Here is a 26,792-nt window from a genome sequence, read left to right as displayed (position 1 = left end):
AAACATCGATGACATTCGCATAAATACACTATGATAATATTTAGATTATTTATAAATAGTAAAGCGTCTGAGAAGAAAATCCAAGTAAAAAGAAAATATATGAGCTGTTACGAATTTTTACTGACTTATGGTCATTATGAAGGTTTATTATAGGTATATAATATAAATGTATCCTGATCAACCGAAATAATTTTTAATACACTCATGAGCAATGAAAAGCTTGCAGTGACTAAAGATTGCGCCAAATTACTCCTAAACGGAAAAGGCTAGCTTACATTTTAACAACGGATCAGAATATTATTATTACCAACTAAAAACGTGAATATTTTGATCAAATTCAAATTAAATTTAGTGGTAATTATTTAGTTAGTAGGTAGGTAATTATAATCAAGTTATTTAAGGTTTTGTAAACGTTATTCACAATTAAATGTTGTTCATTTGGTGTCGACATTTTGTCAGTGAAACTTTTTCGTTGCTCAAGAGTGTATATTGTAAAATGTAAACAATATGTAGTATGGTTAGTTCCTCAGACAGCTGATAGCTATATACAATAATACTAAGTAATAGTAAAATTGTGCTTATACAATATACACAGTTGTGTATCAATATATTAATAAGGCAATGTTTTTACACAGCTCTTACAGATATAGCTAGGAGGGAAGAGTTAAAATAGTAGCTAAAACCAAGATTTAAAATAAATTTTCAAATTTATATAAAAGTATATAGAACATTTACGAACACTAAGTAATTTTGAATAGGTAAGTAAGGTGTGAAACGAATCTTATATGAAATGGAAAGGTAATAATTAGGTATATGTATTTAGAGGAAAGAGAGATTTTTAAATATATAATTAAGTCTGAGCATTACTAAGCTAAGCTCGAGGTGTTATTAACTTACTTAAAAAATATAATAATATAGAAAACATTTTGAACTATAAATTAACAGTAAAAATCAAAGAGCCTGTTTCACAATGTGTAAAAAAGACCTGTGTGACACATGAACTTTATTCATACATTGTGAATCACGCACTAAGGTTTGTGATAAAAGTGGTACTCAATAATTGCACATAATAAGATCAATCACAGCCTCATTATACAAAACTAAATATGATTTGCTCATAGATAGGATAAAAGTGCATAAAGGTAAATGGTAAATACCTATATTATTTTAAAAATAAAAAATAATGCTATGTATGTAATTATGTATTAGGTATAATTTTTCAAACAGTTTTTTTGGTTGTTTTTCTTTTGATAGAAAGAGTAAAAATTTATTATTGCCTCATTTTTGGCACGACACTGCATTCATAATTATATCATCTGATTTTAGGAAAAAAAAGTAAAGTACTTATTAATTTTTTACTAAAGTAGTAATGATGGATCTTGATCAATTTTAGTTGCAGTTTAGGTACAATCAGTAAGTAAAAAAACATCTACATTAATTTGACAAAAAGTTAATTTTATAAATTTGTGTTTAGTTAATTTACGACCGCTACTAAGGTACTGTTGTACCTACAAGGTTTTTAAAGATTAAAATAGAGTATTTTATAAATAAACACTAATTAATTTATGTGCTCATAAAACTTAATTGTTTTAATTGCGTTTATAAGTCCTATTTAATTATTATAACCTCGTATTTAATAGAAAAAAAAACTATTCACATCAAAACGCGTGCAATACATCGAGATTTTAAATGAATAAATACTATCTATAAAACTTTCAAGTAAGTACTTATATAAGAAGAATATTAACAATCAGTCTCAAGCATAAATACATAATATGAATGCAGACCATAATTCGTCTACACAAGACTAGAGCAGCGGTTCCCAAATACTTTACCGACGGAACCCTTTTTGTTGTTTTTTTTTGCGAAACTCTAGCTCTAGGATACCATTTACCACACTTCATTTGTGCTTATACTTTTGTTTCAGTAGGTCTTCTGAACTTCCACGGAACCCTCAGGGCCTCTTACGGAACCCATGGTTTCTGCGAAACATAAATCGGGAACCGCTTGACTAGAGCCTTTGTTGGGAACATCGCAGGAAATGGCTCTGAATATTCTGCTAATATCCGGTGGTAATCAGACTCCAGTCCAACAAAGTTTATTGCTGGCTTCTTGCCAAATAGATAGGTACCTACTTAATTCCGGATATGCCAATGCCATGTTCCCAACTTGACGATCTATCGCCAGACTTATCTCTACAGCTACAGTGTTGGTCCGTCTGGTCAAATATACAGAAGCTAGTTATATCCAAGTAATTAATCGACACAAAATGCTGGTAAGCTTAGAAGCATATCCACCGTGCACTAGCAGATGAAGTGACGCCGTAAATTACACTTAAATTCGTAAAACATAGAGATCAAATTTAATATCGACTACACTTCTGCAGCTGGATATCTTCGAGCCATTTATGCATTATGCATGCAGACTTCGATATTTCCCCGAATTGATTAAGTCTACTCTGCCGCGACCGCAGGGATACTTCAGACAGTTTACGCGAAGCGAAGGATCGTTTCAACGGATCTCCTCGACTCACTTGTGAAATGAAAGCTAGGGGAGAGGACAGAGCCGTATACGATCAGGGTTGGTGCGACAGGGCGGCCGCAGCAGGAGCGTGGGGGGCTCACATGCGCGACATGACGAGGTAGCGGCCGTCGGCCAGCAGCTCGCGCGTGTCGGAGGGCGAGCCGGGGCTCAGGCTCGGCGCCACGGACGGCGTGGAGTACGTGTCCTTGTTGAACCTTGCGTAGCGGCGCTCCGGCTCCCCCAGCACCTCCTCCTCCGCGATCTGCTCCAGTGGCCCCTCGCGCAGCGCGTCGCCGTTCAGCGCCAGCGCGTTCACGAACCCGTGCGCGCGCTCCGCCTCCTCCCCCCGCCCCGCGCCGCCCCCCGCGCCCGCCTCCGCCTTCACCCGCCGCGCGTTCTTGGTGTGCATGCCCCCCGTCTCCGCGTCGCGCTCCAGCCGGTGCCCCGAGCGCGAGCGCGTCAGCTGCCGCTGCACGTAGTCCTCCAGCGCGTCCTCCTCGCTCTTCGTCAGGTACTTGTGCAGCGCGATCAGGAACACGCCGATGGCGAGCGCGAACATGCCCGAGCAGACCAGCTCGTTGAACCAGCTGACGGAGCCGATGCTGCTCCAGGAGGTGACGTTGTCGGGCAGCAGGCCGGACGCGAGCAGGAAGAGGCCGAGCACGAGGAACACGACGCCGAGGTGCAGCATGCCCACGGAGGAGACGACCTCCTGGTCGGCGGAGCGCGGGGCGCGCGGGCGGCGGCGCTCGAGGCTGCCGGTGCTGCAGTGCGGGGAGGTGACCCCGGACTCGCTGGACTGCACGGAGTGGCGGCGCTCGCGCGCGCGCTGCGCCTCGGCACGGCGCTTGCGCTCGCGCCGGATGGCGAGCGCCGAGTGCAGCCCCACCGCGTGCATCCTGCAACACGAGCACGGGTCAGCGGGCGGCGCGGCACCGACCCGTGCCCGCGTGCCGTGCCGCACGCGCTGGACAAGCTCAACCACCAGCCTTGCGAGCTCAGCGTTAGGCTGTTTTTAACAGCATGCGGATTTCATCACGCACGCGGGATGGCCGCCATTTTCCCGCTTTTCGCGAGCATATTCGTAATTCGTATTCTGTCATACGTATGACCGCGTGCGGGGCAATCCCGCATGCGTGATGAATCCCGCATCATATTAAAAACACCCTTAGAAGACATCGCAAAATTGTCACAATTATCATTATATTATGAGGCGCCATTTGGGCGCCACTGACTAGCGACTTCAAGGCGGGTGGTTGAGAGTTGCCCCTCAGTATCAACACCAGGAACACATAAATTTGGTTGGTTTTTCCATTATAGTGTCATTCGCATTGCGTAGTGTTGTTCATTGATATTAGCTAGGTACGTATACGTAATTAAATGTAAATTATAATTTTTGGTAGTTTCTGCAATGTTGCGTACTTGCGTAGACTATCTAAAGTTACACTTGGTATTCTATAGATTTAGGTACAAACATATGGCCATATCTTAACTAGTATGTGTTCACTGGTGTTGGAAGTGAAACGGACTTAATTTCGTCGAATTCATCACAATGGGCTTAGTAATATCTTTATATAGCTTCAGTATTTAAGCTTGTTGTTACTACGGAAAGAAATCAATGACAAAGGAAGAGAAAAATATATTATTTATTCAGAAAACACAATTAAGTCCGTTCCGTAAAGTATGATAATTCGCTATTTACATTTTTATTCAATAACAATTCCGAGAAATATACTTTCATAAAAATACGTTCGTATCGCAAATCGTAAATATTTTATTTTCTTGGATCACTTTTATGCGCACTTAAGTAAGTAAAGGCTGTTGTGTCAAATATGGACCCTCTTATAGCATCTACGATTTTCATCTCTTCATTCAGTGTCTATTAAATTGGTTTAAAGGGTCATAGAACTGCATTTCCGGTAGGCAAACAGTTTTCTGGTGTTTTTTTTTACAGTTTGCTAGTTTTGCGCTCATTCTAAGCAATTCGCAGAGTTATGAGCGTCTAGTTTGCCTACTGGGAACGTAGTAAAAATTAGCAAAGCTTAATTTATAGCCGTACAACAATTAATAACCCATTAGACATGAAAGCTCTACAAGAAGAAGAAACCGAGGAGGTAAACAGCGTTTTGTCTGAAGTGGTCAAGAGTAACCCCACGAACTCTTGGTTAACTAAATACGAAGAGAGTTTTCATGCAATCGGTATGTTTAAGGCAACGAAATAGAGTTGTAATTAGCGCAGGAGCGCTCCGAAATATCGTTTTTTTCGTAAAGCGGGAGCAACACTCCAACCGTTAGAGGGTTTTCGAGTCGAGAACCTTATCTATACCCTCAATAAGTCAAACACTCTTCACGAGTATAAACTACGCCAAAAATAAATTATACTAAAACGAATTTGACGTTTCAAGTACTTGGTGGTTTGTGAAGTGCATCAAAGGCCTCTTTGTGAGCTGTGCAGGGCTGCAAGCTTTTGTCCCTATTGTAAAACTTTCAAAGAGACTTTCAGCACGTGGGCATTGTTCCGATTTATTATTAAATTAAGTATAAATTTGTTACGAACTAAGAATTCCTTCTTATTTTCCTGGGAGATCAGTCCGTTGGTAAGTATAAAGGAAAAGTAAAGAAAGCTTAGAAGTCCCTACGGCTTTGAAGCTAATAAGGGAAGGACTCTATTTTTACTCAATACAGACTTTTCATAATTGGACGCTCTTATAATTGGAAGCCATTTTATTGCGACTAACAATATTGCATCATGAAACGATCAATCTATTCCCAAACAGTTATCTTTCAGTAATATCCGATTTAGCAAGACTCGTGGCCGACTCCTCACCGCATGTGCCCCACTGTCCCTCACCATGCATCAACAAGTCTTGTACACTCGGACACAAGTCATTTACATCCTGTTGGATCTTATGTCCAGACGGACTAAGTCTTAAGATGCAGAAGCGGTGAATATTGACATGAGTCCGACAGTACTGCGGGCTAAACAAGACCGCTGGACGACTGCCAACAACATAAAAGTGCATGTTGATAGGGGTGACACCTACCTAGGTAGGTACCTGTAACTAGTACCCTACCTGGGTACCTGGGTGTAGTGTATGCTGATGATGAGTGTTAGAATAGAACTAGAACAGACCTTTGACCTTATTTTATTAAATGACTTACTGTCCCGATTCTTTGGAAATTATCGTATACTAGCTGTTCCCGCGAGCTTCGCTTCGACTTAAAAAGTTTTCCCGTAGGAATTCCGGGATAAAAACTAGCCTATGTTCTTTCTCAGGGTCTAGAGTCTAAACTAAAACATATGCATACCAAATTTCATTCAAATCTGTTGAGTAGTTTTGGCGTTAAAGAGTGACAGACAGACAGACACAGTTACTTTCGCATTTATAATATTAGTTAGGATTTAGGAGTTCTGATAATAAGTAGGAATAATAATGATGCACCGAGAATTATACTTTTATTTAGGAATTCCCACAAAAATCTTTATCTTGGCGTGAATCCTATAGCAACTATACTTTTTATTCCGATGATCCAATAGGAGAAGATTAAAGTACAATAACAAGTTACAGTTTAATACATCACATATACATAGGTACAGACACATTTAGTTAAATGAATTGTCATTTTTGAATTAATAATCACCACATTAAAACGAAATTTTAGATTGCACCTGTGTTTGGTGCACAAATAAACAAATTAAGCATCAAATGGAAACATGTGCGACCTAATTAATGTTGCACCGAGAATTATATTTATAACTAGATGTTCCCGCGAGCTTCACTTCGCATTAAAAAGTTTTCCCGTGGGAATTCCGGGATATAAAGTAGCCTATGTTCATTCTCAGGGTCTAGACCATATGTGTACTAAATTTCATTTAAATCCGTTCAGTAGTTTTAGCGTGAAAGAGTAAGAAGAAAGAGACAGACAGACACAGTTACTTTCGCATTTGTAATATTAGTAAGTATTGTGTGTGTAGTGGCAACCCTGCCTGGGTCAACGCACACTAACTGATTCAGAGTACCTATTTGCTTTTACTTTTAATATTGATACGGCGGCGTGTGTATGAGTTATCGAGTGTTCTGTTTGTTTGCACACGGGAAGTTGTAAAGGAAATGAGATTAATTCACATTCTAAATGGTTATGAAGTACTCTTTGACTACTCTCAGAAGTATCATGATCAGGTCAATCGACACAGTATATTTAAATTATTTTTAGCCGAATATCTAATGTTATTTGATCTATAATAAAATTAATGTGTCTAATATGGTATCAGTATTTCAGTATGCACCATGCGAAAACCTTACTTTGTGCCTTTCTTCCGATGGAGAAATTTTCAACAGTGATATGATCTTAATTACCTGAAAAAAAAAGAGTTTCGGTTATGTTTCGGTAAAGAGTAAAAAATCTTCAACCAGTTGCAAATACAGGACTTAATGTGATATAACGGGTACTAAGGCAACATAGGACGGATATACGGATTAAGTAGAACGTATGGATGCGATATAAGGCACGCCCCAGTTGGAATCTAGAACAACTCAGCGGAAATGCGGCACAGCATGACTCCTGCATTTCCTTACAGCCTGGTAGCTGCAGTGTGATTATTGTATATTTTTAAATACCTAAGTAAATAAATTTCTCGATTGAAAATGATGCATTACACACGTTGTAAGATGTAAGTTTAATCGAATTATTAAATTAATCGTACCTCATCTTTATTTGCATGACTTAATAGATATTACATACCTAGTTCAATTTAAATACAACACACAAATTAAGTCCCTTTTTCATAGAAAAGTTACAGAACGTTTTAGCTGATTAAATGTTTTGTCCCGCTCGGTCAAATAAAAAATTGTTTCCCGACAGACAGGGACAAAAAAACACACAAAAAAAAAACACGCACTCACGCCTTGTACTAATGTACTCCCTTGCGGGGTAGGCAGAGGTGCATTGCTACACCCACTTTTCGCCAGAGTGTTATGTTAGTCCCAATGTAATAGGGGGCGGGCCTATTGCCATTTTACGGGCACATCCAAGACCCGGGAACAAATATCTGTGTTTAAACAAATATCTGCCCCAGCCGGGAATCGAACCCGGGACCATCGGCTCAGTAGTCAGGGTCACTAACCACTACGCCATTCGGTCGTCTACTCAGAGAGGGACAAAAGAGTTAAATACCTAAAACGTTCTGTAACTATGTCATGAATAAGGGGGTAAGAGTGTAAGATAAATAAAAAAGTAATTCTAAATTAAATAAATTGAATAGTACATAGTAGGTACCTTAGTATTTTTTTTGCAACCAATCGCAAGCTCATAGAATGTTATATGAGAACATAGTTTTCATCGATGAGGCTACGATGAATTTCTTACAGAATCACCTTTAGCAGGGTCATCAGGGAATTTATATATCAGTTACTTTGTTACACTGCCGCTGGTTGCCTAATAAAACTTCAGTCTTTATAGCTTACAGATGAAGACAGGAAGGAAGTAATAAACTATTTTCTGTAATTGAGACATTGTTGGGGATAGCTTCTTTTTGTTGTGCGGATCGGCAGTTGGAAATAACTGGTGAATAAGTTTTTTTTACGTAATATTTATTTGAAGCTAAGTTATTTATAAAATACCCAATATTCAATATAAACTAAGATATAGACCAAACGAGCGATGCAAAAATGAACTTACTGTCGATAGACATACGGGGCTGCGCGGGCGCCGCCAGTTTCAATAAAACTATTTTGGTTTCATAAACAAACGCTGGCATGTGACGACCGGTGGCTGCCATTGTTGCAATTAACGGTACAGGAGAATACTCTTTACTGACAAAAAACGAACGAACGAGAGTTTTCGTGCAATTGGCACGAAAACAACGAGCAAGAGTCGTGGCTCGCAGCAGCGCTCCGAAACTTAGTTTTTCGTCTTAAGCCCGGTCCAGACGAGTGTAACGTGAAATGTAATTTACCGTGTAATGTAACACGAATTTTACGTGTGGACGTCACGACGAGCATTACATGTAACGCTCGCGGTTAATCCATCGGCTGTCGGTTTTTCGCGCGAACACAAAAGCGCGCGCAGTGCTCGTTTGGTTGAGTTCGCGTGCCGTCCACACTGTTGACGCTAAATTACACGAATGTTACATTTAACGTTACACTAGTCTGGGCCCGTCTTTAGAGAGTGAGTGTGACCCCCCATTTCAAAGACAGTATTTCTTAACAGAACCCTTACTGTTTCAATGTAGCTCTTTCTGTGCGACTAAAGTAAGAGTAAGTAAACACGGTGTGAAATTTGTATAGTACAAGTGATATTTCCCTTAAATTATTAATCTCGTTTGTCCAATAAACCACCACCAAATGTCCAAATGTACCTTTTCTATAACACCAAGTTTGAAACCCACTGTAGAATTTTGTATGGCACATCAAATAGTCAATCTGTATAGTTGGGGGAACTCCCTAATTCAACTCTAAATATACCTAAATAATAGCAGCTACAGATTTCGCTTGTATAATAAAACAAGTTAAAGGGCAGAACCAAATGAAAATAGAATTTTCCTATTCAGTATTCACCAACACATCAGTATGTTGGGCCTTCTAGGTCAACATGAGAAGTCCATTACAGATCTTTTATCAATAGATATAATAAAGAAACACATTTGGTTCACTGGAACAATCTATCCATAACCTATTTGTGGTCGAAGTAAACATGTTACTAAAGGAAGATAATTTTGGAGTATGAAGTTGTCTGTTGTGAGACTAGACTAGTGAGTGAGAGTGATAAAAAAACGCAATGAATATTTTATCAAAATACAGCTTAAAATGCCGTTCAAGCCCTATGTGTATAGCTAGGTACGTAGCCTACATACCTTATCAAATAATGTAGGTACCTATGAAAAATGAATTGTGTAGTTAAAATAAGAACATGGACGGACGTTGGAAAGCGACTTTGTTTTATGTAGTGTTATCAGTGGCTTATTCATATAAAAAAACGAATAGGTATACACTAAGATGTATAATTTTATTAAAATAAACTTATGGCTTGGATATAGTGAGCCAATAAAGAGAAATAAATAGTAACAAGTTTACGGGCGGAAATTGGCACGCTGCGGCTTCACAAGGGACTACGGATATTGGCTTTAAACGTAGCTTTTCCTGCTACTTCATACAACCATACATATGTGCTATCACCAATATACCCACTATGTAGGAGGACATATTAATATTATGGTAAAGAACTCTAAATAAGTACCTACATAGATGTATTAATATAAGCTGTACAAGCAAATTAAAATATTTCAGGAGGGTGTACAGATAAACAAAATATTCATGGTTTTCCCACTAAATCATAACTCAAAAATTATGAAAAAGTACCGGATTAAAAAGTAAATAGGATTAAAATACCAGGAGCGCAGAAACGCTTAGGAATTCAAAGCGAACCGCGAGCGCGCGGATAATGAACCTCCGTGGGAAATTAAAAACCAATTAGAAAGCAAATAAAAGCCTTCCTCTCTGTTTGAGTTTACACTCGTATTTACCTACGGTGTTTTGGCGTATTTTAAGTTTAAATTTATCTTATTTTGAGTTTAAATCATAAAATATTTACGAAGTTTCAGAAGTTTGCTTTCAACTTTCAAGAAGAAAACGAAGGCTATCTCTGTTCTTGCCAGCTGCCTGTTCAGTGAAGTTGACCTTTAAAATATGTTTAGCTTGACTCCTATCTCTTAGCGATAGAGTTTAATTCAATTAAACTTTAAACGGTTGGAGAGTCTTGGACTTGAACGGCTAGTAAATGCTGTGCTGTGATAAGCGTACCAAGTGCTGACTCAGCTACTGAACTTTGGTTATCAAAATTGCGATGTAAGGTATGTAAATTTGAAAATTTTATGTAGCGACTAAAGTATCTTAAACCCTGCTTTGCTATTGACGTATGTAGGTACCTACGTTTGCACCTAACACTATCTGCCTCGCTTTGCTCATCAAAACACACACGAGCAATGAAAAAGTTCCAGTGACATAACTCCAAATTGCTCCTAAACGGACGAGACTGCATTATACTCGTACCTTCCTCTATCACCTGAAAGGATCAGGTCTACTTACCAATAACCCTGTAGAAGTACATTTAAATTACGCATCAGAATATTGCTAACTGAAAACGTAAATATTTTGTTCAAATTCTAAATGTTTAAAAAAATTGTGTAATTTGGTGTCAACATTTTGTAAGTGGAACATTTTCACTGCTCGTGCCCGATGTGAAAAGGACGTATACGACAGAGCCTATTAACTTGTATCCATGCCTGAACGGCCATTGAAACTTTAAGCGCCTCACCCATTCGAGTGGCCCACTTCGTCTTCGTGAATAGGGGCCCAAGTTCACAATCTATTTCAGCATCAATGACAGACGATTTAAGTCACAGATTGCCGTGATAAGCTAGGCTTCTTTCGGATTAGTTTTGAAGAGCTCAATGGAACTGTGGGTCGATATATTCTTCGTTTGTATTTCGATAACAGTTTAAGGCTTTAAATAGTTTGCTGTAGGCCAATGTTAATAATAGTTTTATTGATCGATTGTTTAAAAGAAAATGAAAGTATAAATGCTTATTTCTTACGTAAGTACTTATAAGTTAAAACAATGAACATGAATTCAGTCATGGATATGAGTGATGGGTCGTATACACTGGGGACTAAAGCCGCACGATTTTAACCGCGTGGATAAAAGTCATAATAATATAGAAATTCGGTTAGGTCGCAAGACTCGCTACTGCGACTACAGACTTGATGAGGCAATAGGGTTGTCTTCATGGCATGAAAATCAAAATCACTTGACTTAAGGACTTTGGACCAGTGAAGTACTTCATAGAAAATGAAGAAGAAATGAAAAGAGAATGTTAATGTCTTACGAAGAATATAATATTTATAAGTATAACAGATCCATCAAGCAACACGACATTCGCAAGACGAGAAACAATGGAACCGAACGTAGGTAAGTGCTTAGCAACCAGACTAATTAACTCCAACCGGAGCTGTTTGCCGAAGGTTCCCGAACTGTGCCGAAGTTTTACGAAAGAAGATTTTCCATGAAAAGTCCTAAATCCAAGCTAATCTCTGAGCCATCTTGGTGATAGTCAAACGTGATGGGATTGCGGGTACAGAGTTGGATTATGAATTCATTCGAGAAAGGTTGACAGTTTGTTTTTTAGAAAACTAAAAGCTGGTCTAATTTGAGGCTGTTTTTGGTCCGAGCATTTGTGCTGTGAACCAATGTACTTAATTATTTAGATGCTATGTTAGGAGATTTGATGTTTTCTTCAAATCTCCTAGCAACAATAAATACTTACATTGACTACACATCAGATGACTTATTAATTCAAGGCTGGAGGGCTAATCCAAGGAAGTCCACAACCCGGGTTTTTGCGCTGCACCCCATCGTAATCATTTTCTGTGAGTTGGTGAAGTTACAAGAAAACACAAAACAAACATAATAAAACCTAAAATAAACCATAACATAAACCCCTTTCCAACCTTGTATAGTGAATAGTGAGCAAACAAAAGACGATAAAACTTGATAAAACACACTGAACTCGCTGGGTTAGTAAAACCGTTAAAGACTTCTACTTCACGGGTCACAAGTTCTAGAAGACTTAAATTTGGACTGCAGCCTTTTTGACCTAACTCAACAGACCTGATGTTGCAGAAAAATATTTCAATCGATAACTTTTCTAGTGTACTCTTTACAGAAATTGTACCTTCTCATATACAGAGTGTATAAAATTCCCTTTTCCCTGCATTAGAGTTGTTGTGTTGTGTCTTCACTTCATTGCAGAATACATTTTATAATAGGTTCTTCCATAGATTTTCTAATTAATTGTTATCTTACAAAAGAACATTTCAGCATAAATAACAAACATTTTTAAATAAAGGTAAAGCAATCTGGAAAACCCAAAATATCTTTCAGCAACATGTATAATTTATACAATATTCGCAGAACATCTTCAAAATGACGTAACTAAAACAGCTATCCAACCCATACACTGCTGGGAAGTCTAAACAAAGAAAGCTTTTAGCTAGTCCATTGTTATGTGCGAGGTATCGTGTCATGTTGAAAAGGTTAGCTATGTTTGTAGGAAACTTTGTATAAACTGTTATGTAGCGTTTTAACTATAAAGATCAATTGTTACACAAAATGTTGGGTGTAAGCGTAAACGGTTTATTTTTTATCTTTATATTTGGTCATTTGATAAATAAAGAAATATGAATATAATAATAAAATACATAATTATTAAGTAATTGCAACCGTCGGTGTTAACTATCAATTATAAAATTAGTGACATGGTGACGATATAAACCGAAATAAACGTGTGAATTAATCCAACAGTTCCCACTCTACACTACAAGGCATGAGTTGTAAATGATAATCATGTTATAAAAGTTGAGGTATTGCGCTGTACAACTCACTCGAGTAAACTTAAAAACATAAGTTCATTATAAAAACTGAAGGCACAAAATTTAATTTTAACTGTAAAACTAAAAAAAAGAATCGAATTTTAACCAAATAATCTAAGGTTTGATTTGGACATTGATCGAGGACAGCTCCAAAATTAGAATGTGCTTTCAGATAGACATCAATATAGTCATACGACTACGTCACACAGTATATCATTATGTATTAGTAAATACAGACATCCATGCCCTGTTAACGTATTTATTCATGTAACAAGGAAGTATTTACAAAATTTTATTTCAGATGAAAACAAAAATTCATTATTGGCACAGTATTTCATCGCTAGAGTAGCGATGTTTGAAGTGGCGCGCTAATATTTACTGTCGCTCCCGCCACTTGACCTACTGTTTTATACTGTACTGCTATTTACTTCTGCTGTGCCTCTACTACGGGTTTTCAATTGACGAAAATGAAAAATGTTAGGTTACATCATCTGCATACATTATGTGTCAAATGTTTCCACTAGAATCGCTACTTTTTACGCGAGATAACGTAAACTTTCACAGTTTTCGACAAACTACCAAACCTGTAATAGATGTACTAGTGGTTTAATACCTGCAACTTTCTTTTTGCAGTTTTATTATTAATAGTTAATTATTTTTATACGTGTACGACAAATCACAGCGTGCATTGTACCCGTTTCCGAACGTAATTTAAGTAGATAGACATCGTACGAAACGTGTGACCGCAGAATTTTAATGAAACGTAGGTACCATCAGGGAAATCCATGCTTACTCGATTTTCAAACATCACCCGTGCACTATTCGTTGTCGTGCATGTGTGACGTGCGTGTGTTTGTAGTGAGTACGCGGACAGGCTTCAAGGTAAGCGTAAAATACACACCAAACAGATGTTTTTTGTGTGTATTTTTATTTGGTGTGTGGTGCTGGACACCGAATAAAGAATTTTTATCTTTTATCTTATCTTTATCTTATCAGATCTTAATAAATATATGGAGAAACAGCGTCAGCTCTGCCGGACGCCTGTACATTATTATTGCATTTGTGTGAATATCTATGTATACAAAGAATACGGAATGCGTGGCGTCCGTTGCGTAGGATGTCGAAAGGTGGACGCTTACCTTTTAGCGACTCTGATGATGATGATGAAGGTCGAGAGTATCGCCATAGTATGTTAGATCATTAACACCCCTGTTACATTGTAAGTGTCATCTAAAATAAAATTTTCATATCGAATTCTTGTCAGATGTGTCAAAAGTCAACAACTGATTTCTTCTTATAATTTAACAGGTGTGATGATGGTCTAACAGAGTATGGTGCAACTAGGCCTAAGCTAGGTCAGCAATTTCTCCGATAGTCCCACACAGCCGCACTCAATGCCGGTGCAAGAACAATGGGCACTAATCTGTGAGCGGGGTAGCTGGAAATACTCGGCAAATCGATTGATCAAAGCCACTGCTGTAACGATATCCGTGTGGGGGTTGATGAGCCCTTTGTTTTATAATTAAGTACGTATTTTACACAGAATTCTTAATAAACACATACTTATAACCGGTAAGTTGGTGAGATATAATTTCAACCCGTAACTGATGATTTGACACCATGATCCCATGACTATAAAAAACGTAATTTACGAGTACTCCCTTCTCGACAGTAGACCCGTAGTATCTTTTTACATTTCAAAATAATGGTATACACTATACAGTATGATCAAATTTTGTGGAAACTCTAAACCGTTATCACAACTATTACCATACTTTTTGAAAACGAAAAAAGCTCCTCAGCTGTAGCATGCAGGTCTCGTAGCGTCGTAGCCGCTACGGCGTAGCTGCGTAGCATCTTTTCAATCGAATCGAACTTTTCTATTTCTATGAGTAGACGTTGTGGTATGTTGTTTTGTTATCTTTCTCTTCACGACTCATGAATGGGCTTAGTGAAATGAGCCTTCAATTGATTCAAAATGGTGTATTACATACAGGTTCGTTTTATTGGTAGGTACGAGCCAGCTACCAGCTTAAAATAATTAGGTAGATGAGTACTTATTTTCTTGTTAAAACTTTAACTTACTTAATTAAAAGTTATAGATCCCATACACAAAGATCGTAATCAGTAAATAAGCAATAAAAATGGTGACGAAAGAAATGAACTCATTAGGCACACGCTACGTGTGATTGTGATCTTTATGGCCCCTGTAATAAAAACTGAACTCTATTTAAATATCCTTAATTTTATTAGTAAAGAGGCGTTTTCAGTTTTTTCAAGTTATAAAAAATCTTCAAATGATATACGGTTAATAAAACTCAACTTCGTTTTCTTTCTTTCTTCTTCTTCTTTCTTCTACATTGTACAAAAGTGGTAGACACTGAATTATGGTAAGTACATGATATCAACACACCACAATTCACCTACCATGAAGTCGTAACTTTTATCAGAACAATAACTATTACTGTGATTGCTCGGAACCGATCCGGCACTATCTGGTTAACTCGGAGGCCTGTTCCGGATATCCGGCCGGGTGCGATAAGCCCGCCGGGTGACTCGCCGGTCTCGGCATCGGTTCCGGACCGGTAAAAGTTTTTTTGTTCAGATTATTATTATTGTTGTTGTAATAGTTAAGATCTATACAGTTCATTTCTTTTACTGACATTTTATTTGAATAATGCCTTAATGCTTTCCGCTACTTTTAATTTTGTTATTAAGATAAGACCGCCTTATACTTAAACAAATAAATCTTAAATACTTAAATTGCTTCCCATAAGTACTTAAGTTAGTAAAGTTAGAAGGAAGAAAGACATTAAGAAAACTGTATTAACTATTAGACCGTTAAAAAACATTTATAAAAAATAAGCATCCACATTTCAATTAAAATAGTACATAAATCGTTGCTTGACCCTAATCGAAATCATTCTACTATATTATAGCTGAAGTAATCGACCGTTTAGTGCCAATTTTAGTAATTAATAGCACAAACCCATTACTCCATGCTGTGTTTATTTATCAACTTTATAAACGACCAACGATTTTTTGATTTAATACCGTCGTAAAAAATATTACAGTTTAATATAATAATTTGCACTAACTTTTTACTCTCGCATTAATGAATGTAAGCCAAAAAGAGGTAACCCAAGGAGACAGTCATTGGTAAAAATGTAATTGAACCCACCATAGTAAAAAGTGTTGACTTGACGTGACCAACAAAACACAGTTTCTATGGTAAGGCACATTTTCGAATGTTTTAGATAGGTACAAAGTTATTTGCTTGCTTACTATACCTTTTTTAACACCCTGTATATTATGTCAGCCAGTAGATAGTGATACCTACTAGCCAGTACCCATAAACGTGATTAACTTTACCATATTGATTTTGCATATAAATAGCTTTGTAGATTCATGTAGATTCATCGAATATTACGACATATTAACAACAACTTACGAGTTATAGCGCCATCAAGAAGTGATTTAAACTGGTAATAAAGACCAAAATATTATAATATTTAAACATGTTTGTTTTCATTAGTAATTAGTATAACACTTAATAATCATTTTATATGTTTCCGCCCTATTTTTAGAAGTGTAATGAAGTTAATACCAATACAAACATTTAAATTGGAATATAAAGCAACAGCAACGAAACCTTAACGCGACTATCCAGGACATACAATAAACTGTTCAGTGACATTGATATCATCCATTGTACTAAGTCAGCATTTAGAAACAAGGTACTGCATAAAATTAGTGAACTATAAAGGTAGAAGATACTCAGCATTTTGTGTAATTTTGTTTTTGTTAATAAATTATAAAAAAAAAATTTCTTTACTGTAACTAGGTCGGGATATTCATACTACAGCCCTCTAAATTAATAGACCGTATTGTAAATTTAGAAAAGTATAGTGTAAATATATTTATAAAAATATATAACTAGTATCACTTAATAATATATTTTGTCAGTATAACGTAACTGTATATATAGTATATTTCGTATTTATTGTGAATATTAGTATTTATATGTATTTTTTTTAGTACCTAAACATGTATAATATATTAGTCTGAATATAATATCCACCCATACCCTTGACTGTTTTTCTTATAGTAGGTAGGTATACGTAAGGATATGGTATAGGAGATGTAAACAAATATAAAATAAGTGTTAAATGATTACCTAACTGTTTTTTAAGTTGTTTAAGTTTTTAAAGTTACTACTTAATTTAAGTTCATATTTTGTGCACCTGTATTGTATGTTAAATTAAGGAAAATTTGTTATTGGCCTTACTATTTATACATTTATCTTGTAACTGCATATTTAACGCTGTTAATTTTCTAAAAATAAATAAATAAATAAATAAATAAATATTATTTGTGTTTTGTGTTACAGTCGAATTGGATTCTATATGAGTATAAAAGTTAAATTGAAGTATGTTGGGTACACTGACGTGCCAACAGGTAGCACAGTGATAAAACCACACCCTGTATAGCAACCGCTGCCGCTGACTAAAGTTGGTAAGCCCGCCCTGTCAGAAGAACAAAGGCTGTCAGAACTGAACTGTCAGTACCCGATTTAACACGCTTTGCAGTTCTGTCGGATCACATCCGGCGTTTTGTATTACGTAGGTAATCTGAGGTACACCTACGTCGAACTTAACTGATACTGTTTAAGTATTATAATCAAATTAGAACCCAAAGTCGCCGAATATGGTATAATTCTGATGCAGTCGCGTCTGAATTTTTGTATTGGACAGTGACAGCAACTATTTTATTCCTCAGATATTATTTTTTTGAAAATTGAACAATTTGACCAATAGCTTTTCCCGAGTTTGACATTCAATGACGCAATTTTATGAAATTGTGCTTGTAATGTGAAGCGAAGTTTGCGGACAAAAGCTACTTAACTAAAACACAAACCATAATACATTATAATGCTTGAGAACACTTAGGCATAAAACAACACTGATATCAATAAAAAACGTATAAAGCCCAGGACCGCTAATGCTATAGTTTTGATAAATCATGCAAGTTCTCCCATCTCAGTTGGGAAGGATCGTTTATCTGGCGCGGATGGCAGATGCAACAAGAATCCCGGGTTTTATTCACTATAAATTGTTCTTGGCAGCGCCACGGGGGCTGCGGCCGCCGCCACGGATTATACAGGGTGGAATTTTATAAGTGATTTACCCATAGGTACAAAAAAATATATATAGTATCTATTCTATTCTATTCTATTCTATTCTCTGTGGGGGTGTAAGTACCTGCACCTGGCTCTCTCGAGTGGAACCTTTGTGCATATCCCCAAGGCCTAAACTGCCTTCCTAAGCTTGGACCATTTCCCACCACGCTGGTCCACTGCGGGTTGGTGGGTTCACATATCTAGATGTGCTAGATCTAGATATGCAGGTTTCCTCACGATGTTTTCCTTCACCGTAAGAGCGATGGTATACATTGTACTTAAGTTAAAAGAACTCATTGGTACATGTCAGCGCCGGGATTCGAACCCGCATCTCTTGATTGAGAAGCGGGCGCTCACCCGACTGAGCTACCACCGCTCTATATAGTATCTACATAGTATCTATAAGAATCTGTTTTTTTAGACAAACACTACTGGCCGTTTCCCTTTTTTTATTCAGCTAACAACCTGTATAATACAAACAGTACTTTTGTATATTGTTATAACCATACTTTTGTATATTGATATTGAACTGAATTTGTTTATGTGAATCTGCCTGCAGGCTGTTCACTGATAAATGTCCACCCTATAAAGCCAGTACGTCCTGTTGCCGGCACTTGGCACCAGATCACTGGAGATTGTTTTAACTTTGAATGCAATGGAAGTTGGAACGCAGTTGTAAACTAAACGATGATTTAAACAACAAAGACACTACTATAAATAAGGCACTAGTAAAAACTACTGCTAAGACCAACGATGGGAACGGTGACCTAAGAAACATTTTCGAAATAGCATCGTATTTCTGCATTTTACAAGTATGCTACTTAAGTTTTCTTACATACGTTTTGTTTTTAAAAGCAACGTTATTTACATCTAAAATCGCATCAGCGTTAAACATTAGAATGCCACAATACTATTTTTATTATGTATCATCATTAGCCTATAGCAGTCCACTGCTGGACTGCTGGACGTAGGCCTCTCCCAAAGCAAGCCACTGGATGCGATCTTTAGCTTTCCGCATTCAATCATAACCAGCCATTTATTATGTATTCCGAACATTAAAAAACGGTTAAAAGAAATAGACTCATTCACGAAGAGTGTGTGAGCTTTTATAATGCATATTACATTGTACTCATATTACGAGCATGTCAGCATCATAACAGGTGTTATTACAACATCATTATAAGTTTAATGGCTACACGAGCAACCCTTACAAGACAATTTGTGTTGGCAGCCGTACCGTCGTTAAACACAAGAATGTTATACTAAATATATTTTTACTCGTTCACGTTTAAATTAAACTAGTAATAATGATATGATTCATGTTCGTAGCGCGAATCGCTAAACAATCCTACCTAATATTATAAATGCGAAAGTAACTGTGTCTGTCTGTCTGTCTGTCTGTCTGTTACTCTTTCACGCCAAAACTATAGAACGGATTTGAATGAAATTTGGTATACATATGGTATAGATCCTGGGAAAGAACATAGGCTACTTTTTATCCCGGAATTCCCACGGGAAAACTTTTTAAGGCGAAGCGAAGCTCGCGGGACAGCTAGTAGTTGATATCGCGCGATATATTTTACGAAAATGTAGCATGTTTCACTACACATTATAGGTGAAACATTTAGTAAAATTTGAAGTTTTTTGAATAAGAAACACACACACAAATAAATCCTCACTTTATCCGTTATAATATTAGTAAGAAGAAGAAGAAGATACATTTCATATTAAGTTCACGAGTCGTCAAGTTCCGTCTATTAGTACCGAGTGAAATGGTGATTAATGATGTTTTGAAAGACGCTTTCAGGAACTACAGAGCTAGGGGTGGGGTCATGAAACCCATGAATCATTATTGCAAACTTTCCCCGTGGAATGGCGCCTAAGTGGGGCAACATGCGGACTTGTCAAGTTCACTAGGTCAAGGTAATGACGGTTACAATGCAATAAATCATCACCAATCAAAAAGAGTGAAAAAAAAGTTGAGAGGAAAACGAACTTATGCCAATACAAAAGCTTTTACAAGAGATTGGTAATATTGAAAGATAAATAATGGTGTTCCACATAGTCCCGGGTAAACAAGCTTTAGAATGGAGCCCGTGATATGTAAATAAGCTTAGCGCTTCCATCACGCGCGAGCTTTCCCGCGGCTTTCCTGAACTACAATCCAATCTGAAAAGATAACAAGCTTTCAGTAAGCTCATCACTTCAGGGACTCATTTCAGTACATGCCGGGCGTTATTCATGAAACAAAGAACATTGTTGAGGTCGTTGACCCAATCCAGTACTCGTATGCATAGGGGAAACGTGTATGATCGAGGAGAAAAGAATATAAACGTACAGGAAAATGCTTAAATTGATTATGTAAGTAGTAACGTTTTTCTTTGTTATAACTTTTCCGGATGTACAACGGTTTTCGGTAAAGTTTAAGACATAAAAAATATATATTATGTAAGAAATAATGTTGTAATCAGAAAGAGCCCCCCCTTATCCGAATGGAGAGTAGTTTATAAAAATTGACGTTCATCAGAAAATTTTATATTTATACGATGAATAAAAATATTTGACTTTGACTTTGTTGTATAGTGAATACTATAATCAGCGAAAATGAATGAATCAGCTGCTAGCTAAATATTAATTTCATAATTATATTTTTTCCTAGAAAACTTATGTTGTATAGAGGCATAAATAGGCAGAATTTCGCGCTTACACTGAACAATGTTGTGTCTGATCCCTGAAAGTCCTGGGGCACTTTACGCTGGCCAAAGTTGGGAAAAGTTTGGGAAATAATAAATTAATTTTGCTAATTTATTACGAAAGTCTGAACTACACAAGAGTTTCCCTTAAAATAATGAAGCAATGTGAGTTTGATCCTTGTTCTTCTGCCGTTTGGGAATTAAGAATTTAAAATTAGGCGACGATGAAACTTAAAAATCTCGGATACCAGGATTGAGCCTTAGTCTGTGGTCTGGGTACATATTTTAGCTTTCGCATAAGTGTAAAAAGAATTATCTTATGCCTATCTTTCTATTATAAAAATATTTTTTTGCCTTGGTATAAATTAAACTTCACGAAATGGCCCATTTTTTTCTACCAACCTGTAAGTCCTCAATCAGAATGATCAGCTACTGGTGAATTAAAAGCTTATTTTATAACTAGCTTGTTACTCCTCGGCCCACTCGACATGGAGTGGTCAATCAAAGCCCACTCAGCTCGAGAGCTGGCGGCTTGTACACACAAAAAGTTCCCCATAGATAATTGCCTTTTAACCGTGTTTATCTTTATGAAAGCGATTATTTGACGGTGGCATGTTTATATCACTTAAGGCCCGTTCACACGGGATACGTCATGACGGGAGGAAGTTAAAATGCGGGTGGATGCTTCATCATCATCATCATCAGCCTACAGCCTAAAAATAACTACGTATTTCGGCCAAGTGTATATCACTCAACAAACTAAACAGTTTAATTATCATAAACAAAATAAGCACGGTTTAATTATTCAACTTGACTTAGCGAATGAATTAAAGAACTCAGACACAGAAACTTTTCACCATTAAATTATATTAATTTAAGCAAATTTGCAAGTTAAATTAAAAAATGTATAGATAATCTTTAAGATAAACAACAGTTTAATTTCAAAACCTTTCAGACAAAGCTTCTCTAATCGCGAGATGATAAACAAAGCCGCCATTTTTCCCTGTCCAACTCCTTTCGTAAAAAAAAAACAATTAATTGAAGTGGTCACAATAAAAGTTAATAGTGCTTTTTCATTAACGCTGTTACCAAGAACTCAGTAAACGGTTATAATTAAACGCGAAAATCGTGCTATGGTATTTATTTCTTTCTTAATGTTTGGGTCAATCATTACTTGAAATCGGGGGAACAATGTATGGGTCAATCATTACTTATTAATAATCGGGAAAATTAGAAGGTATCTTTTTCAACTTAAGTAACTTATTAGTCTGGGGTTCCATAAAACTCGATATTATCTGAATAGTAATAAAAAAATTCAGGAAGAAAAAAAAAACATTTATTGAATAAAACATAAAGATTCTATGTTAAGGAATATTTTCTTATTGGTGTACCCTCTTCAAACTTCTTTGCTATTATTTATCAGTCACATTACAAAAACTGTGAGTAATTTAATTCCAACCAATTCTATCTCAGCCACTGGCACAATGAGATAGGATCCAATCTCCCGGTTTGATGACGCACTCTCTGTATACAGAGTGTCCAGGGAAAGACATTTTACTGAATGCATACTTTATTTTAATTTAAAAACAATACAACGTACCTACATTCAAAGAATTTGACATAATAACGTCGCCGTGGTTGACTAATGTCATTCAATGAGTCCGATTCCTAAACGACACCATTATACTTTATTATATCAAAAAGTTATTATCGCAATGGTATTGTTTTTTTAAAATACAAATTTCAGTAGAATGCCTGTATGTAATGTACTTCCTTTCATCTGGCAACGTGGTGAGACACCCTGTATATATATGTCTAAGACAACAGATTTACGAAGCGTACCCAATAAACAACAGAGGAAAATGGCGGAAGAAACTTCTTACACAAGTACACGTGGCTTTATTACAAACTAGCTGTTCCCGCGCGCTTCACATCGCCTTAAAAAGTTTTCCCGTGGGAGTTGAAAAAGTAGGCTATGTTCTTTCTCAGGGTCTAGACCATATGTATACCAAATTTCATTCAAATCCGTTCAGTAGTTTTAGCGTGAAAGAGCAACAGACAGACAGACAGACAGACATAGTTACTTTCTCATTTATAATATTAGTTAGGATACATTCATCTTATACAAAGAATATAAACGATTCCAGGCACTACATCCCATTGATTGAAATTAAAGCCAATGTAAAACACCAAAACAGGCTAAATTCAAACGCTTTTGTTGGGGTCTACGAAACTGCGTAGCTGCTACGCCGTAGCAAATATTGCGTATTACATTTGCTACGAAAATAAGTTTTTGCGTAGAAATTTTCCTGTAAAGTCTGTATTACATAGTTGGATTTTTCGATAACGATTTTCCTTACAGCGAGGTTTGTTTTAGCTACTAAGTAAACTCAATTAGCGACTATCAGATTTCCCTCAGTTTAATAAAATTACCGTTTAAGGCTAAAGTTCGTGTTATTTTTGGTGTAAATTTTATCATTTCTGAATTCTGATAACTAATAAGTACTAACCTAAGTACTTATATTTATTTATTTATTTAACTTTTTATTGTACAAATATTACAAATAAAAGTACAAATATTGAAATATCTGTATATTTCTAGACTAAACCTATCTATTAGTCAAATGCAGATACTTCTGTTCATATCAGATTTAACGCGACAAAGTGAAAAAAAAACGCTGTCTCATTCAAACACGAAATTTACGCATTTTTCTTCATAAAATTCACAAAAACTGATGTCACTGGCCAGCAACCTTTTCCTAAACTAATAAATAAAAGTGTCACGTTGTATAAGATTGAGAAAAACCTCCAGCCGATCGGTCAATGTCTTACCCTGTAACTTTATACGTTCGGACATCATACCCTGGCCATACCCGGGCGTGTCCCAACATATCCTGACATTAGGGCCATCCCAGTTTTCGGATACTCTGCCATGCCGACACTGACTCTAACTCAACGTGGAACAGTCGAGATTCATTAAGCTTCGGGTGAAATCTAGTGGTTTCCTATACTACCGAGTCTTGTTAGCGAATGACGATTATCTGTATGGACGAAAGAAGTAAGACGTTAAAATTTTAATCTTTTCTTTTTTCTCCACCCGTGTGTGTGTATGTACAGTCAGCTGCATAAGTAGCTATACATTTTTGTACCTTGTCATTCTGAAACCGCCTATCAATTCATTGAAACATTGACGGTTCGTCAGTTTGACAAGGTACAAAAGTGTATAGCTACTTATGCAGCTGACCGTACGTGTATGTGTACGGAGAGTGATCCCTACCCCCTACCGTACTTAGTATTTATTGTGCACTGTTGTCCCTATCTCGGACTGTCCACGCTTCCGATTTAACCCTCCCATAAGAATAATACCATGTTATAGTATTAGTTTGACCGGTCTGCGCCGCCATGCCAGGAACAGATGAAACAAATTTAATAATATAACGTTTTTCAAAGGATAACTGAATTCATCGGACATCTAGAAATATCTCTGGCACTTAAAGTTTGTTTTGTAATCTTAGATACTACATTGACTGATTCTGAACGGTTCATCGACGTATCGTTCTGTTGGCGGTAAAATCTGCCAATTTAGTATCTACATAAGATAAGAAACAGACTTTATATAGTGACAGTTGACGGCATCACCCCTTCTGCTGCTACCTATGTCGCACGCCGCCAGATGGAACCTTTAGCAACCAAAACTTTTACAAAACACGACAGAAGTATTACTAAAGTATTATCTGTTTGGTCAAAACTTTTATAATTTCTGAAAATTGTTCGACCTTTTCCTCGATCATCGATGAAAGGTCAAATACTTGCAGAGTTCCTACGCAGCCATGCCATTCCAATAAAATATTCAATCGATTTCGTGATGAGGTAAATTTTCGCTCGTCAACATATAAAATAGTTATCTATTTAACACCTGATGCAATCAGAAAAGGGTAGAATATATATTATAAGTATTTGTAAGAAATGAAATTTTAATGCTCTTTACAGCTAATATAAATCACTGAAATACACACACACACACAGACGTAGAACTTATAGTGACCCCTTTTGCAGCCAATATTAAATCGTATTGTAAAACATATTAGTTAATAAAGTTTATTGGTGTAGCAGGATTATCCCCAAGTCTCGTCTATTTTAAAGTGCGCTTTTAAGCGATTAAGTACTTACGTAGCCTTTCTAACGGATTACTCATCGCTGTAATAGACTTTCTAGAAAATTACTTTAATTCTGTACCTATGGGTGGAGTAGGTATGCTAGCAATTTCACGACAAATGATTCATTATACAGGGTGGTGCAATAGAAAATACATATTGAATCATCATTTTGGGGAGTTGCATGTGTGTGGGTTGTCTGCTATGGTTGAATAGGCTTGCTCTTGCCTTTTTTGTCACTATGAGCTGAGTCACTTTGACAAAAGGCGTCTCGTATTTTGTGCGTGTTAAATAATAGTGTTAAACTAGGTACAACTAGTTTTCAATAAGGCGGTTTCAACAAGGTAGTTCTAAACATATATGTTAAACTTATGTCTAGTTATTGTGTTAAAGTCGATATAGTTCTGAATGGGGTAATATTCTTTATGAGATTTCACATAATAGATAAAATTTTGTATACTTTATAGATGCGAACTTTATAGCCGCCTCTTTTTATTGACATTTTATAGTACCCTCACGAGCAATTAAAAAGTTCCAGTGACAATTTAGTACCAACTTACTTCTAAATGAAACAGGCTAACAAGCAACTTAGATGTTTTAAAAATATTGAGAAATTTAGAGTCCGCGTTTTGTAAGTGGAACATTTTCATTGCTCGCGAGTGTATTATTTTTTTTTTTATTATTTTTTTTTAGGAAAACTTAACTAACTATATAAAAATAAACTAAAGATAACTTAGGTCTAACAAGTTTCCACCTTTAGGTAAAACATTATTAACATATTTTACGTACGTAACGGTTTTTTAACAAATTATTTTATTATATCCTACTTGCTTACGTCTGCCGTGACAGTCGCGGGACATTGAATATCTAAACGTTTATTGAAAAATCGATGTGACTTGTCTACTGTCTTAGTTACGACTTACGACGTTCGTGAGAAGCGCTTAAATTATATTTAATAAGGAATAATTTCACTAGTAGGTATATGTATGATGGGGTTATAAATAGCCAATTCTGAAACAGCAAGTCTTCTAAAGGGAAAGCAAATAGGGATTGCATGACAGGTCTCCCACATTTGAACTAGATTTCATAAAGGTCAAATGTCAACCGCAACTCAAAATGTCTCTGTCTAATTTTAATGATATGTGGGTAGTTGTAAAATGTTTTGTAGCTGCAAGCTATTCTGACAGCTCCGCCTCGCACTTAAAAGTCAACAAGGGTGTTTTAACTCAACATAATTACGGTCATTAAAATTTAATAATGGCTAGTTATTTCACGTAATGACGGCCCGAAATTTAATACCGTTTCGGCAATCAGGCGATGAAATTCCGTTCCATTTAAAACCGCCAGTTTAAAATTCGAACGCGAACCGACAACAAACAAAGCGCACGAGCCGACGCCATCACATAAACAACTTATATTTTTTTTATGAAAAAAATAATTTAAGAAAATGTCTTACCTGAAGTTTGTTTGTTTTTACTGTGAGCCGGCAGCACTGGCTGGGGGCAACATTGCGAGGGCACTCGGTGTAGCGGAGCACTGGTCTAGCTATTCTATGGACACGTGTGGCGGCTCGAACGGCCAGACTCGGACTGCCGCCGCCCCGGTCGATAGCGCGCCCCGCCCGCCCCGCCGCCCGCCCCCGCCCCGCCGCCGCCCCAACAGGTTATGCGTGCGCTGCTTTCAGTAAACATTGCTTCAGGAGCTCCAGGATGACGGGTCGAGGTCTGGAGCCCCCTCATTGGTCGATGGCTTCTAGGGAACGATGCAAATGTCAGAGACATGCATGTCACGTGGCGCATTTTCAGGATTTCAGAGG

General features: G+C 36.9%; 1 protein-coding gene across 1 annotated transcript; it reads right to left on the bottom strand.

Annotated features, from left to right (window-relative positions):
* Nucleotides 1-786: 786 nt before the first annotated feature.
* Nucleotides 787-26,580, bottom strand: LOC119691445. Its single transcript, XM_038108872.2, has 2 exons — nt 26,433-26,580; nt 787-3,422 (listed from the first exon to the last, which is right to left on the bottom strand). Exon 2 carries the CDS (start codon nt 3,419-3,421, stop codon nt 2,621-2,623), a length of 801 nt encoding a protein of 266 aa, XP_037964800.2. The 5' UTR covers nt 3,422; nt 26,433-26,580; the 3' UTR covers nt 787-2,620.
* Between the last annotated feature and the right edge of the window lie 212 nt (nt 26,581-26,792).

Source organism: Plutella xylostella, chromosome 17 (assembly GCF_932276165.1).
Source record: "Plutella xylostella chromosome 17, ilPluXylo3.1, whole genome shotgun sequence".
In the NCBI taxonomy this organism is placed as follows: Eukaryota; Metazoa; Arthropoda; class Insecta; order Lepidoptera; family Plutellidae; genus Plutella; species Plutella xylostella.
This window is presented reverse-complemented; position numbering and strand designations above follow the sequence as displayed.